This window comes from Periophthalmus magnuspinnatus, chromosome 11 (assembly GCF_009829125.3).
Source record: "Periophthalmus magnuspinnatus isolate fPerMag1 chromosome 11, fPerMag1.2.pri, whole genome shotgun sequence".
NCBI lineage: Eukaryota > Metazoa > Chordata > Actinopteri > Gobiiformes > Gobiidae > Periophthalmus > Periophthalmus magnuspinnatus.
In genome coordinates this window covers 6554814-6574743 of record NC_047136.2, presented here as the reverse complement: position 1 = coordinate 6574743, position 19930 = coordinate 6554814, and the positions used below count along the sequence as shown (strand labels likewise).

At 42.3% G+C, this 19930-nt stretch overlaps 2 protein-coding genes across 2 annotated transcripts; one reads left to right on the top strand and one right to left on the bottom strand.

Moving 5' to 3' along the window:
- Positions 1-3269: 3269 nt before the first annotated feature.
- sp8a (sp8 transcription factor a) lies at positions 3270-5042 on the top strand. The gene is made up of 2 exons (XM_033975765.2): positions 3270-3297; positions 3482-5042. The coding sequence occupies exons 1-2, from the start codon at positions 3277-3279 to the stop codon at positions 4697-4699; spliced, it is 1239 nt and encodes a 412-aa protein (XP_033831656.2). The 5' UTR covers positions 3270-3276; the 3' UTR covers positions 4700-5042.
- Positions 5043-5201: 159 nt separating this feature from the next.
- On the bottom strand, positions 5202-19811 carry itgb8 (integrin, beta 8). Its single transcript, XM_033975485.2, has 16 exons — positions 19345-19811; positions 17931-18016; positions 15838-16009; positions 15655-15761; positions 15419-15558; positions 14725-14890; positions 13253-13411; positions 13079-13174; positions 12903-12995; positions 11120-11260; positions 8937-9315; positions 7914-8136; positions 7734-7831; positions 7357-7473; positions 6517-6677; positions 5202-6166 (listed from the first exon to the last, which is right to left on the bottom strand). Exons 1-16 carry the CDS (start codon positions 19427-19429, stop codon positions 6041-6043), a joined length of 2349 nt encoding a protein of 782 aa, XP_033831376.1. The 5' UTR covers positions 19430-19811; the 3' UTR covers positions 5202-6040.
- Between the last annotated feature and the right edge of the window lie 119 nt (positions 19812-19930).

Here is a 19930-nt window from a genome sequence, read left to right as displayed (position 1 = left end):
TTTGTTAAAGAGCCACTAACCACTAAACGGGTTCACAGTTAACACACACGAGCATTCACACAGACAGCAGCTCCTTCTTTTCTGCAGCACTCGAGGAAAAACAAAAACTAAATCAAACTTCTGCTTTTTATTGATTTGTGATTTTTATATTTATTTTTATCTAGGCTCCAAAATTTCAATGCAAATGTAACAAATCAGGTCAGTTAATTAAATGTGTCAAAGGCAAAGACTGTCCTACAAATACAACACCAGCCCAAAATGCTAAATATGGTGGGTAAATATCTAAATAATATAGAACCTACTGAACTCACTTTTCCTCATTTAATTCTTGACTTTCAAATGTCAATACAGGCGATAATTTAAAACATTATTAGAACATTTTAAACAAAGCCATCTCACAAAACTGGGGTTTATTTAGAGCGGCTCATTTTAAACCTGGCTTCTCTTCGGCCGACACAGCATAAACCTGTAACTTTTCTGTTGGTAGTTACGAGTGGCAGAACAAAAGTTGATATGGGAGAAACCCATAAGGCGAGCAGCTTCAGGGCAGACGCTTGTTAAAAGAGACACCACACAGAGAGTCACGGCTGTAGACATGAGCATTTCATCTGCTGCACTTACTAATCTTATCCCCTTTCACGGCGCGTAATTCTTCCCGTTGCCTTTATAAATCTCTCTCCTCTCCACACCTCTTCCCCTCTTTCAGGAGCAGAGACAGCAGATGTGTTGGCAGCCAAAATGACCTCTGTGATGTATGGCTTAACAAACTATAGGCATCCATCAACTGCAACCTATGTCCATCTATCTGTGCATGAGAGACAAAGGGTCTAGGAAGAGAAAATGCTTGATTTTGTATTCACTAGAGCCCAAACACGCAGGCAATACACTAACCACAGGAATAGATCCTCCTTTGACATGTTCTGTATTCATGAATGAATGTGGCCACAATAGAAGTTACTGTCCAGTGAGAATGAGCTTCGGTAATAATGCAATAGACTGGGGTGACTTACAAATGAGTTCTACTTGACCCATTAAATACAAAGCCAAATGTACCACTTAGTAGAAGAAAATAAAGTCTAGTGTTTTGAGAATAATTGTTACCTGACTGTTGTACAACTCTGACTGGTTATGTATTGCCGTCTCTGTGGTTGTGGATCAGGCCAATGCTGACAGACAGAAGACATGCCCTCTCTCAGGTAATTACAGGAAGCAGAGAGGAGCTGCTCCAGGCACATCCTGGCACACGCCTCACCTGGACGACTTCAATGTACAAGTAGAGGTTGTTTTAGTCAAATGACACATTTATCTTCAGCTGAAACCTCCATTGCAACACGAGCAATATTGATAAAATGATCTCTTTATTTCAGTTTGATTGATGGGCCTTCTTGCTATTTGTAATGTATTTTTGTGCCATGTTTAGCAGCATGCCTTTTGACTGTCTAATTCTTCTGCTAATTGTCTCAGCAGGGCAGCTGACCAAGATGGCCGCTCAGTGACCGTGCTCCATTGACCAGAGCGAAGCAGAGGAAAACACCAAGGAGAAGTTAAATACTCCACCCATCCCTCTCCCCGAGAAGTGCCAGATCTTTATTTCGCTCCTTTCTAAAGGCCTTTTCTGTCTCAGTGCCCACCAATTGATTGGAAAGCACACGACAGTCCTGTTTTGTTAGACTTCAATGGAGCGTGATAATTTGGTCATTATCATCGCTGAAGGAACAGGTTGGGGCTCAGACAGGGTTTCATTGGGGGCCTTTAAAGCACATGCACACACACTTTCAGTGTGGGAAAAGAAAGCTTCTAAAAGAGGGACAGCTGTTTGGGTGGCTCTGGGAGGTGATCAGGTTAAAGGGAAGAAGGCCTACTGTAAAGTCCACCTGTGCATTTGGCCAGGCCCAGGGCAAAGCAACAGCCAGCGTGGGACCCTATAATTTTGTCAGACCCTTTGAGAAGTTGGCATTAGAGTCAGCAGACTCTCCCTTATAGAGGCAGTTGAGAAAAAAAACAAGCACACTTTTAAAACTTTCTGGTAAAATATTATATTTCAAATCTAGCATTTATTCTATAATTGTATGGCTGTTAAATTCTGCTACATCCACAATACCTTTCTTTTCCTAATGTACATACACAGCACTACAACAGTCACTCCAGCCTACGTCTTTGCATACTGCTGTCAATATGAATCCTGAGCACTTTCAATCACCATGTGTAATCAGGGGGCTGGTGTGTTGCTGGTTTAAGCAAATGAAAGACTTGATTAACTTTTCTTCTGTCATGTGTGTCCAGCTGACTTTATTTGGACCAGAGAACAAAGGAGATGAGGGGATGGAAAGGAAGCAGTTAATACCACACAAATGAAGCAAATGGATTAAAGCCTTCCATTTTATTAAATCTGAATTTCAAATGAATTGCAGCCCCTACATCTCATATGGGTGTTCATTTATTATAGAGCCTGACATGATTTCTAACTTTGCATTTCCTGATTCTGACCGTCTCTAAAAAACAGAGAAGTCATAATGCTCCATGAGGTGATTTTGCTTTTTAGTTTTGAGATAAGCACAAACATGGGTGGTTTCCCAAAAGCTTACATTTGTTTTGTGTCCATTGAGATGAAATTGCAGAGGCAGTGGTGGTGTCCTCCTCTCCCTCCCCCAGGGCTGACTCCATACGCCCCAAGGACAGGATGGGACGGTCCGGTACAGCCTCTCATTCATCAGCTTCTCCTCCTGCAGGCCCACCATATCAGCAAAACACCGTAAAGGAGACGAAACAACACTGTGGTTTAAATTTCACAGTCATAGTTCCATAATAAAATCCGAGCTTTAAAATTAACGTTTGAGTTGTTTTGGTTTATCTCTGCGACAGTCCATAACTTCGGGCATTTTACGCGCGCTTGTTTAGAGATAAATTAAAAGGCCAATAAAACTATAGTAAATATGTAAATATGGAGGAGCCTATGATTTAGTCATAGTGAATAGTTCAGACTGAATCCAGTCAGTCTGGCTACTTCTCTGATTAATCAGCTTGTATGTTGAAATCGCTTTTACCTGTTGTCGTCCCGTGCGCCTCGAGGCTACGACGTCACGTTTTGATTTACGACCCTCTCGGGCACTGTCGTGAGGCGTTCAAAGCTGGATTGTGATTGGACAAAGGGCTGTCCGCGGCTCTTCAAAGCCACACAGCCTTTACTTCTAAGCGCCAGAGAGCCAACTACCAGAGAGCTGTTCAAACTCAGGGCAAACACGCACCGACTTCAGGAACACAAACTCAGAGCGCACGATGGCAGCGACTGTGCTTGGGGTAAGTTCACTATTTATATTTTGTCAGATTTAATTTGTCTCCAAATGATAGATGTCTACCTAGTTTTCAGTTGATCAATCTAAGTCTAAGTTTGATCATAATAAAACAATGCGCCTTTTTCTCAGTTTACGCACAAACGGAGAGCCCCGGACACAGTCCTAATGTGTCTATATCTGTCCCACAGGAGGAGCCCCGGCTCGGTAGCACCCCTCTGGCCATGCTGGCTGCAACCTGCAGCAGAATCGGGGAACCTAGTCCGTCATGTTCACCCACTTTGTCCGATGGAGCCCCCGGATTGGCCAAGGGGTTTCAGCCGTGGAAACTGAGCGCCCCTGGCAGCAGCAATTTAGGCACCTGCCTAACCTCAATTGGTGTCACACATGGGATTCACAAAAGTAGCAATACGGGGCTGGTGAATAGTTGTAGTGCCTTTTCTACTACCAGCACAACAGTTGGAAATGATTACAACGGGTACCACAGCCCCGTGGCTTCTGGGGGCAGTGTTCCAGACGCATCTCACGCACAGAGGCCCCTGTTTTGGACTAAGTTCCCGCAGGCTGTTGAAAGTCTTGGGAGCGTTTATCCAAGGGTGCACGCGCATCCTTATGAATCATGGTTCAAGACTGTGGGAGAGGTGGGTAATGGGCATGCTTCCTGGTGGGAGATGGGCCCTGGTTGGATGGACGCGCAAAGCCCAACCGGTATAGGTGCTCCTCATAACGGCTTCAGCTCCGAGTACAACCCGCTGACTCACCCCACCTTCAACTCCGGCGCTTCTCAGTCGATTATTCCCACACAACCTCTGTTTGACGGTCTCAGACCCGGCCCCACATTTACAGAGTCAGGTTCTACTTCTCTCACTCTGAGCGCGGGCCCTGTGTTGCCGGCACCTGCTGCGCCCCGTTCATCCTCTCGGCGGTACGCCGGACGTGCCACGTGCGACTGTCCCAACTGCCAGGAAGCAGAGAGCCTGGGACAAGGGGGCACCAGCCCAAGGCGCAGAGGGCTCCACAGCTGCCACATCCCGGGCTGCGGGAAAGTTTACGGCAAGACGTCCCACCTGAAGGCTCACCTGCGCTGGCACACCGGGGAGCGCCCCTTCGTCTGTAACTGGCTCTTCTGTGGAAAGAGGTTCACGCGCTCAGACGAACTCCAGCGGCACCTCCGCACTCACACGGGCGAGAAGCGCTTCGAGTGCACTGTGTGCCACAAGCGCTTCATGCGCTCCGACCACCTGAGCAAGCACGCGAAGACGCACAGCGCGGAGGAAGGCGCAGAGCAGGGATTCGGTAAAAGCACCAGTGACACCGAGAACAGCGCGTGCGGCAGCCCCGGACTATCTCCTGAACAGCGCGTGCGTGACTTAAATCAGAGCACAGGGTCTGAGAGCACTGTGGAGTGAGCACTGTGGAGTGAGCTCTGTGGAGTGAGCTCTGTGGAGTGAGCTCTGTGGAGTGAGCACTGTGGAGTGAGCACTGTGGAGTGAGCACTGTGGAGTGAGCTCTGTGGAGTGAGCTCTGTGGAGTGAGCTCTGTGGAGTGAGCTCTGTGGAGTGAGCTCTGTGGAGTGAGCTCTGTGGAGTGAGCTCTGTGGAGTGAGCTCTGTGGAGTGAGCCTGGTTCTGTTCAGGACAGGTGTGTGGTGGAACTGCAGTAAACTGTGAGAGCTTTGAACTCAGGCACTTTATCATGAACTTTGTGTCTTTACCTCAACTGTTTCTAAATAAAACATATGCAAAATCCTAAAGTCTTTAGTCGTGACATGTTCATGTTTTATAGGTATATTTTCACAGGTGTAGGTGTATTTTGACACTATATTGACATCTTGCGCCTATAAGGAAAAAGAGAACAAAACAAGCACAAACAAACGCACATACTACATCAAAAATAACATTATAGCTTACGTCATGTAAAAATCTTGCTTTATTGGAATGAGTCGTTGGAATTCAAGCCTACCAGATGAGATGATTATTGCTGGATTGTTATGATTAAAGTAGGCTACAATAACAGGCAACTTATAATGTAACTCAAGCTGTTTCTTGGACTAACAAAAGAAATATAAAAAATAAATAATTAGTGTTTATCACTTAACAAGAGCAATCACAATAGCTATAAATTACTCATTATTGCTGTAAACAATAAAAGTTCAAAAAAGTATACCAAAAATGTCTCTAACAAGCCTGTGTATGGCTTTAGTGCACACGTTAGCAGCATTTTAGATGTGAAGAGTTCTGAGATGTCTTATACTGTCCATATTCACTTTTTAAAACTTCCAGTGTTTGACTGTCTAATGCCCATAAAACGTTTGTCCGTGTAACACCCAGTACCCAGTAGTACAATGCAATCATTGTTCAAGTGCAAGTCTAACCAACAAAACTAAAATCCACAAAAAATAAAAGAAAAAAAGAAAAATAATTGTGCTGAGCTAAGTCGATTAAAGAAATACAGTACAAGATAGCATAATCAAAACTACAATGCTGCCCAAATGTATACCGTCAGTTTTTAAGCTACTCAGAGGTCAATGAAGTATGGGAGGTGTTTTAAAACAGTGTACTTCTCTGAAGCAGCCACATGGGGGCAGACTAAGCTAAAGAGAGGCTTTGGCCGTTCTAAAATGATTCATAAATAAATGCCCTGAAATTCCTGCCCACAGATGTATGCATTAAATGTAAAGCCACATATGATGCTTTTGTGCTTTCTAGTCTGTAAGTGTGTTATGAAATCATTACATCATTAGACTCCATCTTAATGCCAGGGGTCATTAAAGGGCATTTTGGGGACCTGAATGTTCATTTCCACTGGGCGATCTGGTGGTCTGTCCCTTCTGTAGGTTACTGTCTTCTCATTGGTTGTAGGAATGTATGAGAGATCCTGAAAGCAAATCAAAATATTCTATTACTTTAATATTAATTACAAAATGTATTCAAAAATGATCTCAAAGAATTTAATTTACAACTGTTCAATCAAAGGTTTTGTAGTGATGGACCAAAATGTAATTTTAAAAGTCAGTTTTTAGCAAGAGGCAATTTAGCTGTAGTCTAACACAAGTTGTGTTATAGTTACCCAATTGTAACTATAACACATTTGTTGTACACTACTTGTGAGCCTCTAAGTAAAAGACACATTCACTTCTTATTGTTTAATCATATTTTCAATTCCAAAAATTTTGTGTGCAGTATCAGTTTATTAGAAAAGTTCTTAAAAACTTATGCAGAGCACACCTTCTCTGTGCAATTATAGACGCCATCTGCAACAGTGCCCCCTGGTGGTTGATGCCTTCTCTGAAGCAGTAGCCTAGACACAGCTACCACCACCAATCCACACAAAACAGTCAGAGCACAGACACTCAGGAAGGTTCCCACCCGACTACTGCTGGGACACTCTGTGAATATCAAGAACAAAAACATGAGTATGCAAGATAAAACAAACTACGAAAATATGAAGTTTTGTGGTTATCTGATATATCAGGGATCCCAAGGGTGTAAAACTGTATGAAATTGTGACTAAACTAAACTTTTAATTGACTAAACTAAGTATAAAGTATTTGAGCTTCGATAAGCAGCACATTCAGATGTATGTAGGTGTCTTATTGGCAACGGTGTAAATAGTGCTGCTGTGTCCCGTTATCGGCAGTGAGTCTGCCGGGGAGCATGTGTGGATGACAGGCCCAGTGCTGAGCACAAAGAGCCCAAAGAGAGCTCTGACATTTGGTAACAGTAACCATGGAGACCTGGCTCTGGCTGCGCCCGGGAGGAGTGGGTGTGAGCAGGAGGCTGTCCTGCTGGTGAAGGGGGTATCAGGATCAGGGCGATGGAGGAATGTACAATGAATAGAACTGGCCCAAAAACCCAAGGCATGAACACTGTAATGTGCTCAACCCGAGACATGGTGTGATTGGAGTTTTGTATGGCTGCAGTAAAGTGAGCTGGGATCTGAGAGGAAATGTAAAACACAGCTGTAACACTGACAGCAGGCTGCTGAGTCAAAGTCTCCAGGGTGCACTGGAGACACAGTGGTAGCAGCGGAAGTGACCTGGATGAAGTGCTCGAGTGTGTTTATACCTGCCCTTGTGTTAATGTGGAGCTCAGCCTGTCCAACCTCTGTCGTTATTTGAAATGGATAGCGACAGTTGTTATTACTGACGTACATGCACTGGACCCACTTATCCCCTATTTGACCTGGAAGGAGAGAGGGAGAAATTGAGAATGTTAACCCTGGGAATACAACAGAATAAAACAGCCTACTAAAACAAAAATGCTGAGAACAGTTTGTCATTGTTACAGGCACTGATTGGTAAAGTATGTGCAATGCCACGAGGCTAATATGTACCACAAATCAACATCCATTTCACCTTGTTTTTTTAGGCCATTCTTGTGCCCCTGCTGAATTATAACTTTAGAAAAATGAATGTTTTGCTAATTAAAAGACAGCACCATACCATTGTCAGAGTAGTTGACTGATGTTGTACATGTCTTATTGCAGAAGCCTCTTTCTTCTTTACTAAGGCCGTAGGCAACATGGCAGACCACACAGTTCCTAGATAGACAGACAGATGGATACATTTTAGTTTTAAAAACACTGGACACCCAACACTGAATGTAAATGAGCACAGACTCACATGTTTGACTGACAGGTGCTTTGGCAGGCAGGGCATCTCTCACAGAAGCTTCCAGAGCGCCTGGAGTCGCTGCACACACACCTGCCACAAACGCACTCGCCGTGGCCACTACACAGCAAACCGTCGGCTGATTGGCAACTTGTGGAGGAAGCAGGGCATTCACAGCTCTCGCCTGTCCATTCATTTTTACACACACACTCACCAAGTACACAGTCACCATGCCCTGAGAAAGGACAAGAAGACAAATGGAATGCAAAAAACATTGATTGAATTACGTTTTTGCTGTTCATTGTGGGTATATTACAACATACTCTTAATTACTACATGAACATCAGCCTCATTCACAGCAATCTTTACAACTACTAGTTTTGATAGTTGGGGACCAGTGCAGACCAGACAACAAACAACAACGCGCTGCTATTTTGGAGATGCTCTGAACTAATTGTCCAACCACCACCAATTTCACTGTTCAACCCATCAGCAAAAACTCATTATTAACCCTCTGCTAAATCATATCTGGGTGACAGCAGCGTAGGGGTGTAATGTTGGATCTGTCTAGGAAATAAAAGACCAGAGAACCAAGTTGCAGTCCGATTTCCCACTCCAATTACTGTAAAATTGACTAGTCGCGACAGGTAGGGCATCCTGTGTAAACATCTGACAAATCATCATGCGACTGGTCTGCTGTGGCAACCCCTGAGAAAAAAGCAGCAACCAAATGTGTAGTCTATCCTACCCCACTAACTGGTACCATGATTATGTTTGGATGAGTGGTCATACTGTTAGTCCTTATGAGTGTTTGTCGATTGCTGGGTTTCACATAACATCGCATCGTTCTATAGGACAATAATATATAAGATAGAGGGGACTGTAGAAATGAATGTCGTTAAAATGCTAGAAATGATCGGGTTCAACATTTGTGAATTTACCTTTTGGATATTTCATGGGAAAGTACAATGTTATCAATAAGCAGATCTGGCTATTGACATAATGACATGGAAGAATTTGAAAATCACTATTTACCTCCACACATCAGGCCTCTGAAGTACGGGCATGAGAAGTCGTCTTTCTCACAGTACTTCCCGTAGATGGTGCCCAGTCGGTTCTGGTCGCACACACATCTCCCACATTCACAAACTCCTCGCCCGCTGCACATCAGGTCTGACCCGGCAGATTGGCAGCTCTGGTTCAGGCTTGAGTCCCTCTGTTCCTGGCCTGTTTCTTCACAGGCCTGACCACTGTTATGGCAGAGTCCGGCCGATTCACAGCGGCAGCCACACTTGGAGTGGATCCTTATCACACTGGACTCATTGTAACCCACAGGGCGAACTGTCACTGATATGTCTTCATCTTCACCATTGTCGGGGCAGCTGCGCATTCCAACAGTGATGTTAAAGTAAACCTGCAATGGAAAATAATCTAATCATTAATCATAAAAATACTGCTACTGCTACTACTGCTAACAATAATAATAATCATCATCATAATTATAATAATAATACCTTATGTCTTATATAGCGCTTTTCCAGACGCTCAAAATCGCTTTACAATTTTGTGCATTATTCATTTACTTTACTTTACTTTATTTACATTCACTTAGTGGTGGTAAGCTAGCCACAGCTGCTCTGGACTAATGAAAGCAAGGCTGCCAATATGTGCCATCAGCCCCTCACCAACCATCAAGACCACTCACACACACCACATTCATACTAGGCAACGTGGGTGAAGTTCCTTGCTTAAGGACATAATGACAATTTTTGCCACTGGTGCCCAACTGTGGCACCTGGAACTCCCAGTGGTCTCCCATCCAAGCACTAACCAGGCTCAGCCCTGCTTAACATCTGAGATTGATGACAACAGGCTTTGACAAGAGGTTCGGCCAGTAAAACAGGTACATTATTGAACATAAAAATGGTTACCTGAACTCCAACTAAACATTTCACTATTTTCTTCTTTTCAGACACTATACTGTGATTATGTTTCTGTTGATATTGAAATAGTAATAAACCATAATCAAGTTACAAGAGTGGTAAAAAATACCCTTTACATTCATTGGTTCTTAATTACAGACTTTATTTCAGTTTTGTAAAATAGAAATATACACGCACCTGAAGGATTATTAGGAACACCATAATAATACGGTGTTTGACCCCCTTTCGCCTTCAGAACTGCCTTAATTCTACGTGGCATTGATTCAACAAGGTGCTGAAAGCATTCTTTAGAAATGTTGGCCCATATTGATAGGAGCATCTTGCAGTTGATGGAGATTTGTGGGATGCACATCCAGGGCACGAAGCTCCCGTTCCACCACATCCCAAAGATGCTCTATCAGGTTGAGATCTGGTGACTGTGGGGGCCATTGTAGTACAGTGAACTCATTGTCATGTTCAAGAAACCAATTTGAAATTATTCGAGCTTTATGACATGGTGCATTATTCTGCTGGAAGTAGCCATCAGAGGATGGGTACATGGTGGTCATGAAGGGATGGCCATGGTCAGAAACAATGTTCAGATAGCCCGTGGCATTCAAACGATGCCCAATTGGCACTAAGGGACCTAAAGTGTGCCAAGAAAACATCCCCCACACCATTACACCACCACCAGCCTGCACAGGCAACAAGGCATGTTCTCATTCTGTTTACGCCAAATTCTGACTCTACCATTTGAATGTCTCAACAGAAATCGAGACTCATCAGACCAGGCAACATTTTTCCAGTCTTCAACTGTCCAATTTTGGTGAGCTCGTGCAAATTGTAGCCTCTTTTTCCTATTTGTAGTGGAGATGAGTGGTACCCGGTGGGGTCTTCTGCTGTTGTAGCCCATCCGCCTCAAGGTTGTGAGTGTTGTGGCTTCACAAATGCTTTGCTGCATTCCTCGGTTGTAACAAGTGGTTATTTCAGTCAACGTTGCTCTTCTATCAGCTTGAATCACTCGACCCATTCTCCTCTGACCTCTAGCATCAACAAGGCATTTTCGCCCACAGGACTCAAAATTGCTTAAATCTCCTTTCTTTCCCATTCTGACATTCAGTTTGGAGTTCAGGAGATTGTCTTGATCAGGACCACACCCCTAAATGCATTGAAGCAACTGCCATGTGATTGGTTGATTAGATAATTGCATTAAGGAGAAATTGAACAGGTGTTCCTAATAATCCTTTAGGTGAGTGTATTTACAATGCAGATCAGATGAAACAGGAACATGTTTACCGTCTGGCCTGGCTGCACTCCAGAGCAGCTCCGTTGGTTTGCAGTGGAGCCGTTGGGACAGAGGGGAGCCACAGACACCCAGAACCTGCTGGACGCTCTGTCGTCAAAGGACACTGCCACCGCGACCTCTGACAGCAGCTCCTATGGACACAGGACAGTTCAATAAACCATTTTGTATTTTTAAAACTACCAACACAGAAGGCCAGTGAGATGGTGTGGCACTTAGAGATGCCTCTTTTAACTTGTTGCACATGTGTGACCTTTTAAATGGACTTATGTACTTATGTTTGTATTTTTCTGTATTTGAACAGGGCTCCCATGAAAAGGAGAGTCTGAGTACTCTCTCATCGGGCTCTCCCTGTATAACTAAAGATAAATAAACAAAAAGAGTATGTGAAGGATGAATTTTTAATCCCATCTAACCTCCATTAGGTTATGAATAACGACCTTATGGCAGTTTTATGACTGATTAAGGAAACAGGAGAATAAAAGAATATATCTGACAAATGTCGATCTTGTTTATATTCATGAAATGAATATTGAAAGCTATTTTTATTTCTTTCCAAACCAAATCAAATCGAAATATGTGATTGATCTACATAAGAAAAGAAAATCATGTGGAAGGTTGTGCCATATCCCTCAGTTTATCAACTTTTGAAGAAGAAGAAGAAGAAGACCTTGACTTCACCTGTAGACTCACTCACATCTATGCCACTCTCCAGTGGTGGAATGAAATGAGGTAAAAGTAGTAAAGCACTGTACTTAAGTAATTTTTTTAGGAAGCTGTACTTTACTTAAGGACATTTTAAAGTGGTTACTTTTTTCTACTCCACTACATTTTTGAACAAAACTGAAAAGGATGGATGGAAATAGCTAGAAAAAACTATTGATTCATTTGCTTCTGTTGAACAAAATTCAGCACAAATCTTTATCAACTCACTACACTTCACTACATTTGAAGCTTTATTAGATATGACAATCTATGAACAATACTTACTTTTTACTCTTTAAGTACATTTTTAAACGAGTACTTTAACACTTCCACTTGAATATTTTTTGCTCTTTTGTCTGTCCTTTTACTTAAGTAACAAAATGGAGTACTTGTTCCACCGCTGCTACTGTCACAAGAAGCAACACAACAAACAATGGGAAAAGGATAAATTATTTGACATAGAAGATCCAAAAAAAAAGCTGTGTGATTAATTCTGGTTGCCCCCTGGAAAGTTCTTTTGTTGCTCTTCCTTTCTGCAGTACCAGAGAGGCTTATGGGAAAAAGAAGGTGGGGCCCAAAATAGCATCATTGTATTCATTCATTCACACAGTTTTCAGCAGGGATCAGATTGTCGTTATAAAGGCCTGCTCTGTCCGGGACATCCAGCTTGTGTGTGTGTGCCTGGATCTGTGTATTCTGCAGATTCTCTCCAAAAACAATGCGTTACTGTGCCTGGGGCAGATTATAGCCCAGCCTTCTGCCAAGTGAACAAGCACATAGTCACAACATCTACCCTTACTCATCTCTTATATTGGTGGAACAGTAAACATTATAAGCTTTATAATTTAGCAAACATCCAGGTTTCCACACATAGGATTACCTCTGCCAATAAAAGTCTGTTGACTCAGCAAATCGTTACATCTCTAAATTGCTGTGGAAGTTCATTGATTTTGACCTGTCTCTAACCTCTGCTTTTCCTTTCTTCTTTGCCCAGAGTCAAAAACATGGGGTACTCTAAAAATGAGTCATTCCTCCAGGGTAAAGAAGGTAAAGGATGAGTAAGTGCTGTACCTTATATGCTTCCACCACCAACTCTATGAGACTGGAAGCCTGAAATAGTCCCAGCTTTCGCAGATACGTCGCTGGCAGCAAGCGTACCAATTTCTGAAAAAAAAAAGGTAATAAAATTCGAATTTAGAGGTAAAAAAACACACAAAACTGAGATAACTAAATGTCCCATGCCTCACCTCGTACCACTGATATTGCTGCTTCTCCACAGCAAATATAGAATAAATGTGATTTTCAAGCAGCTTGTCGGACAGCTGGCCCAAACTGGGGTGGTCCTATGAGGAATATTATAGTTTTATTTGTATAGATTTTTCTATTTTGTAAGCTTTTGCAAATCATTACTCTGCACTCACCATTACTGTACTTGCGGTGTAGATGTTGTCCTCGAGATGACACAGTCCATCATTTGGTATCACTATCCCGGCCAGCCTGCTGTCCAGAGCCAGGTGTGAGGGTTGGTCCGTCATAAACAGCAGCAAACGCTTTGCTTCAGGTCGCCAGCCCACAGCTTTCTAAGACACAAAGACACACATATATTAGATAACAGATTACTCTTAATTTTTTATTTCACTAAATACTAATTATGTCAATGAAACTATCCTGATTCATTTTTGGCTACGTGGCATATGCTGTAAAAGCAGAAACCACTGAACATTTTTAATCAGTCTATTTGTACAAAGAATAGCTTTAGTGATGTCACCAATAAGCTATGCAACCAGCAGCACTGTTTATGTTTTAATCGGGTACATATGTGGTAAGGAATGTACCATTCGTCATTTAAATGGAACTAGTTCCCACGCTAATCTGTTTGTGTGGCACTCAATTAGAGAGAAGCAGCAAATTCTTCCAATGACTGAGGCTATTTTTGTCTGTGACTCGTCAAACAAGGAGAGGAGAATAGTGTCTAGAGCGGGAGTGTGTATTTAAGGAAACCTGGCACGCTTTTATTCTCCATGTGAGATAATGGAGAAGCTATTTTTAGAGTCATGACCACAGCGGTGCTCCCGGCTTGGACCGTAGAGGCTCTGAATCATTGACCTCCTGCAGTCCTCTGTGTCATGGTCTAGATTCCTGGGAGACTCTCTAATGCTGCGTCACCCGTCACTATACTATAACTATGGATCTTTATCTAAGTAATATCAACTTTAATTGTGAGATGACCCCTGTAACACACTGTGATCCCATGCTCATGACACAGCTGTTTGTTCAAATACTAGTATAAATCAGCCTCTTTCTTGTTCTAAATCAAGGACACAAAAATGTAACCAATTTACAGTGACATATAAACTCTCAGCGGAAGCATGTACATCTAGGGATTTAAGATCTTAAACAATAACATCTTAAAAAAATTTGAACTTTTTACCATATTGGCCATATTGATGGATTTTACCAACCAGATACACACCCCTTATACATAAAATTAAAATACAAGTAGTTGACAGACACAAAATCAAAATTATGATTCAGATTAAGTCCAGGAAATAATTCTCTTTATCGACTCAATCAACAATTATTGCAATTAGATGGAAAACCCAAATTTCCAGCTGCAAAAACATTACATGTTTAATTAGACCCAGTGCTAGACTGACTCATCATACTTAGTCTACACTTTTTTTCCAACAAAAGAGAAATCCTTTACAGATTCCTTGTGTTCAGCTATTCACATTTTAACTTGGCAAGGCATTTTTTAATCAAATACAACCTTTTTTTCTGGACAAAATGTGATAATATATGTGAAAAACTATACTCATGGGATTCAGTTTCCTGTTGGTTAAAGTAGTTCTTTTCTCAAGCAAAGTTATTCAAAGTTTAAACATATTTATACCTGACAGACAACAGCTTGTAGCATTGCATCCAGTCCTCCTTCTGGCGTGTCCATGTTGCCAGAGATGCGCTGCCGTTTGATCACACGTGTGAATTCACTCATATTTCCGGTCATGCTTAGAACGTGGTGGAAGCCGTGAGCCGGCCGACAGCGGACCTCATAATCACTGTGGTAAATATTCAAAAGTTGTATTAGGGCTGTAACTGATGCTGCAGTTCATTTTTTTTAAAGTTGTGACAATTTTTCTTAAGAATAAGAGGAACTGGAAAGGTAAACTTTTTCTTTAAGTTATCAGATTTTAAAATATTCTATAAATAAATATTCTAAAGTGGAGACAGATGTATGAATGAACCAAAACACAACTCTGGTAATGACATGAGGTAACAACATTATAACATGGCTTAAAACTCAAGAATCAATTTTGTGTAACATAGGACCTTTAAGGGTGCAAGTGACGATGCAGACTTGGTTTGATCCTGGCCTAGTACAGGTTTAGTTCCAGGTTTAGTTCTGTTTTAGTCCAAATTCTGATGTGGTATCTATGGAGGTGTGACCGCACCCTAAATGTGTCTACTCAGTGCTAAATAAGGAATAAGCCATGTGACTATAGACCACAGCCTCGCCACATTAAGCCTGTAACTGCTGCCACTTAAGTGAAATCAATATTATCTATTGTTGTCACTGAGCATCTTACCTGCAGGGGTTATTTATTTTAGAGGGATGAACGCTGATGTAAGGGGAGACTGGTTTATCTACAAATGAGCCAAAGCCGAGCCAAAGGTCTGAAGAGTGCTGCGTCATCCGAAGAGAAAGAGCTACACCGACTGTTTTCAACTTGAGACAAAATAGATGGCAGCATATGTGAGGTCTTGTTCACTAAAGCTAATAGTCTTACGTAATGCTTGAACTTTTTAACTAAACAACACATACATGATCCAGGTTTTCCTGCATTGATGCTGACACATCCACCAGAGAGTAAAGATCTACAGGGTAGCGCTCAAGCTGCTTCACAGCCACAACGACGCTGGCCTGTGAGCCTAAGACAAAACATATTAGTCCCAAATACAGTTTTAAACATCATATACCGTGTAAAAATGCAGACAGAGCCAAAACCTGGGCCCAGATGGACGCTGATGTCTTGAGGTGACACTTGTGTACTGCTGATGGTGGTGTCCACTTCTACTTTGGTCTCTGTCTGCTCCAGAAACTCAGATTCACAGCCTTTCAAAAGCAGGTTTTCAGCCAGATCACAGCGATAGTTGGATGCCGCCCCTTCTAAAAAGTTCTAAATGTTGCAAAAAAGAAAAAAAAAAACTTTATAAATGTTATAACTCTGGACTAAATAAAAAGGTCATTTTGATTTCAATGTTCTTCTAAGCTTGGGTGACCAGATTTTCAAAATTCAAAACTGTCGCTTCATTATTTTTTTTTGCCTTATGCTCACTCTCAAGCATGGTTTTATGTATTTTCACTAAGCAAATGACAATATATTCCCCTCTTTACCATTAGCTGGTATCAAATAGGTTAAACATAGGGATACCTGAGACATTTCTTAAATAAAACTGGGACAAACCACTGGTTTTCGATAAATCTGCTGAAACAGGGGACACAAGGCTCAAAACTGGGACTGTCCCGGGTCAATAGGGATGTCTGGTCACCCTACACAAATCAGCATTCTCACCCACTGCTAGGCTTCTATCACAATGCTAAAATGTTAGCAGAGTGCTAGCAGGTTAGCTTAATGGAGTTTTTATATTCATTTATTTTGAACATTGCATTGTTTGAGACATTTGCCATGACATGATGTCATCTGCTTTGATTTCTGTCTGTGCTCTGTAGTCACGCTCAATGAATCTCAAAGTATCAACTCTGTGAATCATTATTAACGATGTCCTATTGAGATTTTTGTTTTGTTTCTTTTAAGGGTTTATAAATAGCATAGCCAGTGTAAGATTGTTATAGGAAACAATCAAACGCTATTATGAAAGACTTTGGGCAAAATCTCTTTTCCTGAAAACAGCTCCCACGTCACACTTGACAGCTTTAGACTGGATTAGTGACCTTTGATAAGTCTAGGACATGAGCAAAAATACAACAGCAACAAAAGTCCAGTTTTATCAATTTCAGAGAAAGTAATAAGGTTATTGTAAGAAGATTCCATTACTTTGAAAAAACATAAACAAATCAGGCTGACAGTGTACATACCTGTAGGAATAAACTGACTTCCTGGTACTTTCCTTACATAATCGAGCCTTACAGTTCACAGCACATTGGGGCAAGAATGTGCACATGAATATTCACAGCTCTGATTTCATTATTAAACCAAGCTCAGCCAGGTCAGTGGATTACAACAAAGCTACGACTACGAATTTTAAACACAAAAGTGAATGTACAGATTTTACAGCTTCTCGAGGGTGTTGTTAAAGTCATTTGTTGTTTGGCAGTAAGGAGACAAATCCCGTGATCTAGTGAGCAGACTAAACACACTGGATCTAAGTGCTGGGGCTTTTGTTGGCATTTGGCACATGAGAAAAAAGAGACTGAGATATTCACACACACACACAGACAGAGGCGTTCAAGGTCAAAGGGCACACCACTGGGATCAGTCACAGCCATTATCATATCCCATCAACAATATAGTGTATGTTTTGACAAGAGTTGAAATCTATCGCCCTTGTAACTGTGTATACAACCAGAGACACTCCATAAATCCACTGGTCTCTCTCAAAGTGAGCAGAAGCAGAAGCAGGCGTCTTTGGAGTTTATACATCCTATGTGCACAGGTAACACCCCAGTATCCCTCTGTAGTTTGAACGGGGGGAGCGACCCCTTGCTTGTCTGCATGCAGATGTAAAGACTGGAATGTTCCACAATATGACATTTAACTTATGTATCTCCATGGAGAAGACCAGGTGCCACAGGGCCAAGTTACAGGTTAGATCTCATAGTAAGAAAGCATGTTTTTAAAGGGATTTTTGAGCAATAACAGCACTTGTAATGAAATAAATGAAAGATAAGATGAATTTCAAACTGTGGAGATGTACATGGAGAAAAGCATGTAGTGGACCCCCCTCACGCTAACCCAGAAAAGTTACATAGTGGACCCTTATGTCACTTGGAAACTGTTGCTAAAAGTTCTTCTCATATGTTTTTACTTAACTATAGGGTCTGGAATAAAGATCATCTATCCAAACACATATTCATACCTCCTTGAAGCACCAGGCGCACTGTGGTCCACGTTTGAGGCATTCAGTACAAGAAGTGAGGTTTGAAGACCGACACACGTTTTCACCTGGAGAAAGAAAAAATAACAAGAAAAACAAATCTGCCATTAGTATGTGTACGATCAGTGCTCTTCATTTATGTAGAGTGCCCAAGTCTGTGCCAAGACCTCATACAAGCACTTGTGAAGATGAGAAGCACCACTTACACTTTCATTATGGCCCATTGAAAACTTTTAGCCAAGCCGTTACTGGGAGCGTGGACAGGTTCTTAACATATTTGTGCTTTAGACCACTACAACTGCTTACTTTGTATTGTAAATCTACTTTAAAACTACAAAAGTACAATACATTTGCAAACAACCCCTAGTATTCAAACCAGGAAATTAAAAAGTAGGCTATAACTATTTGCGTTACATTATACAAACGCACCAGACCATGTTTTGTGTACGCTGTTTATCCACTAAAATCACATTTTCCAGTGAATTTGAGTGAGATGGTTGGAATGTAGGACATGCTGCAGGTCTGAGCATCACTAACAACCCACTAACAAGCTGCAGTGACCCAATTACAGCTCAGTGGCCTCTGGCAGGAGCACACTGAACAGATGAAGCCTTTAACTACCAATTACAACTCATCAATACAACTGAGAGAGAGGTGTGGTGAGGATCGCACAGCACTGGACTGTCCCAGACCCTGAGAAATAGCAAATTCATTTTATGAGTAGCTGTTTTTGAGCAGTAGAGCTGTGAAAAATGGCAACCAGTGCAATGTTAAAATAGAGGCAGAGGCGAAATCAGGAAGAGGGTAAATTTTATCCATCCCACACAGTCACACAGACCAAAGCACAGTCTGTATTCAAACGTTTTTCCTATTGCCTCTATTGCTTTGTCATCTAAATAAAAAAAAAGACTCCCACAGGGGCCCGAAAAATACATATGGACCTATGCCAAATAATATGCTAAGTACTGCATATTGTAGAGACAGATTAACTGCTGTGGTAACCACAGTCTGGAAGAGCCATAAGGCTTAGTTTTAGTTAATTATTCACCGTGAGACTGACATGATTCAGTGAAAGTGAAAGTAGCCCATTCTTTATACAGTCTTTATAAATGAGCAGAGATTTGTAAAGAACAGCATCAGGCCAGATTTGTCTCTTTTCTAAATCAGTGCTCACTAGAAAAAAACAAATAATTTCCTCTGGATAGGCTATAGCACATTTGAGCCCACATTCTCGTTTGGCTCTAAAAAACTTTCCCAGTCCGTGGAGCGTGAAGACCTCCTCAGTGGGGACTGGAAGATGAGAGATGAAGTGCAGTGATGGTTTGACACCAGACGGTCTCAGGAAGGGGTCATTGTCCGCGGATATGATGTCATTAGTCCAGATGAGTCCACTTACCGGGTCTGGGGACTCGAGTGCACAAAGCGACCACCAGCAAGAAACACAAGAGGAGAGGATGGAAGCTGCGCAGCCAAGGATTCATCTTATCCTCTCCACATCGGGCAGAAGAAGGCAGGAGACCGGAGAGCGGGATACGGCTACTGCTGCTGGGGGTGCGATGGAGCACCGGCCGTGAACAAAAGCCACGAGTGAAGGCGCATGGTCCAGTAACCTCGTCTAATCCCACAGAGGCATTCACATCCCCGGTGAAATCAGCTTAAACCACGACAAGACGTGGAATAATCGGCTGAGAGAGGCGGCAGAGGCTCGAGTCCCTCCGTGGATTTCCATTCAGCCGCAGGTGCGTGTCCCTGGTGCGCGGAGTCAGAGCGGAGTTTGGGCCACACGTGAACGCACGCGCTCCACAGCCCGGTCTGCGCCAACAAGAGAAGTGAACATCTCTCAATAAAAGCAGCGGAGTGACCGAGTGCCATGGAAACGACGCGTGAGTTATCAGGCAAAGAGGGAGGGCACGAGGGAGGGACGAAGTAAGGAAACAACCGGTGAGAGAGGAGCACAGACATGAGAGAGGAGTCTGTGGGAG

Excerpts from the sequence above, each read along its gene's own strand:
- sp8a (XM_033975765.2), top strand. The coding sequence starts at position 3,277 with ATGGCAGCGACTGTGCTTGGG. Across the intron at positions 3,298-3,481 it reads TGGCAGCGACTGTGCTTGGG|GAGGAGCCCCGGCTCGGTAG; the intron begins GTAAGTTCACTA and ends TCTGTCCCACAG.
- itgb8 (XM_033975485.2), bottom strand. The coding sequence starts at position 19,429 with ATGAATCCTTGGCTGCGCAGCTTCCATCCTCTCCTCTTGTGTTTCTTG. Across the intron at positions 11,261-12,902 it reads TGGTGGTGGAAGCATATAAG|GAGCTGCTGTCAGAGGTCGC; the intron begins GTACAGCACTTA and ends CTGTGTCCATAG. Across the intron at positions 7,474-7,733 it reads AGTCAACTACTCTGACAATG|GTCAAATAGGGGATAAGTGG; the intron begins GTATGGTGCTGT and ends CTCTCCTTCCAG.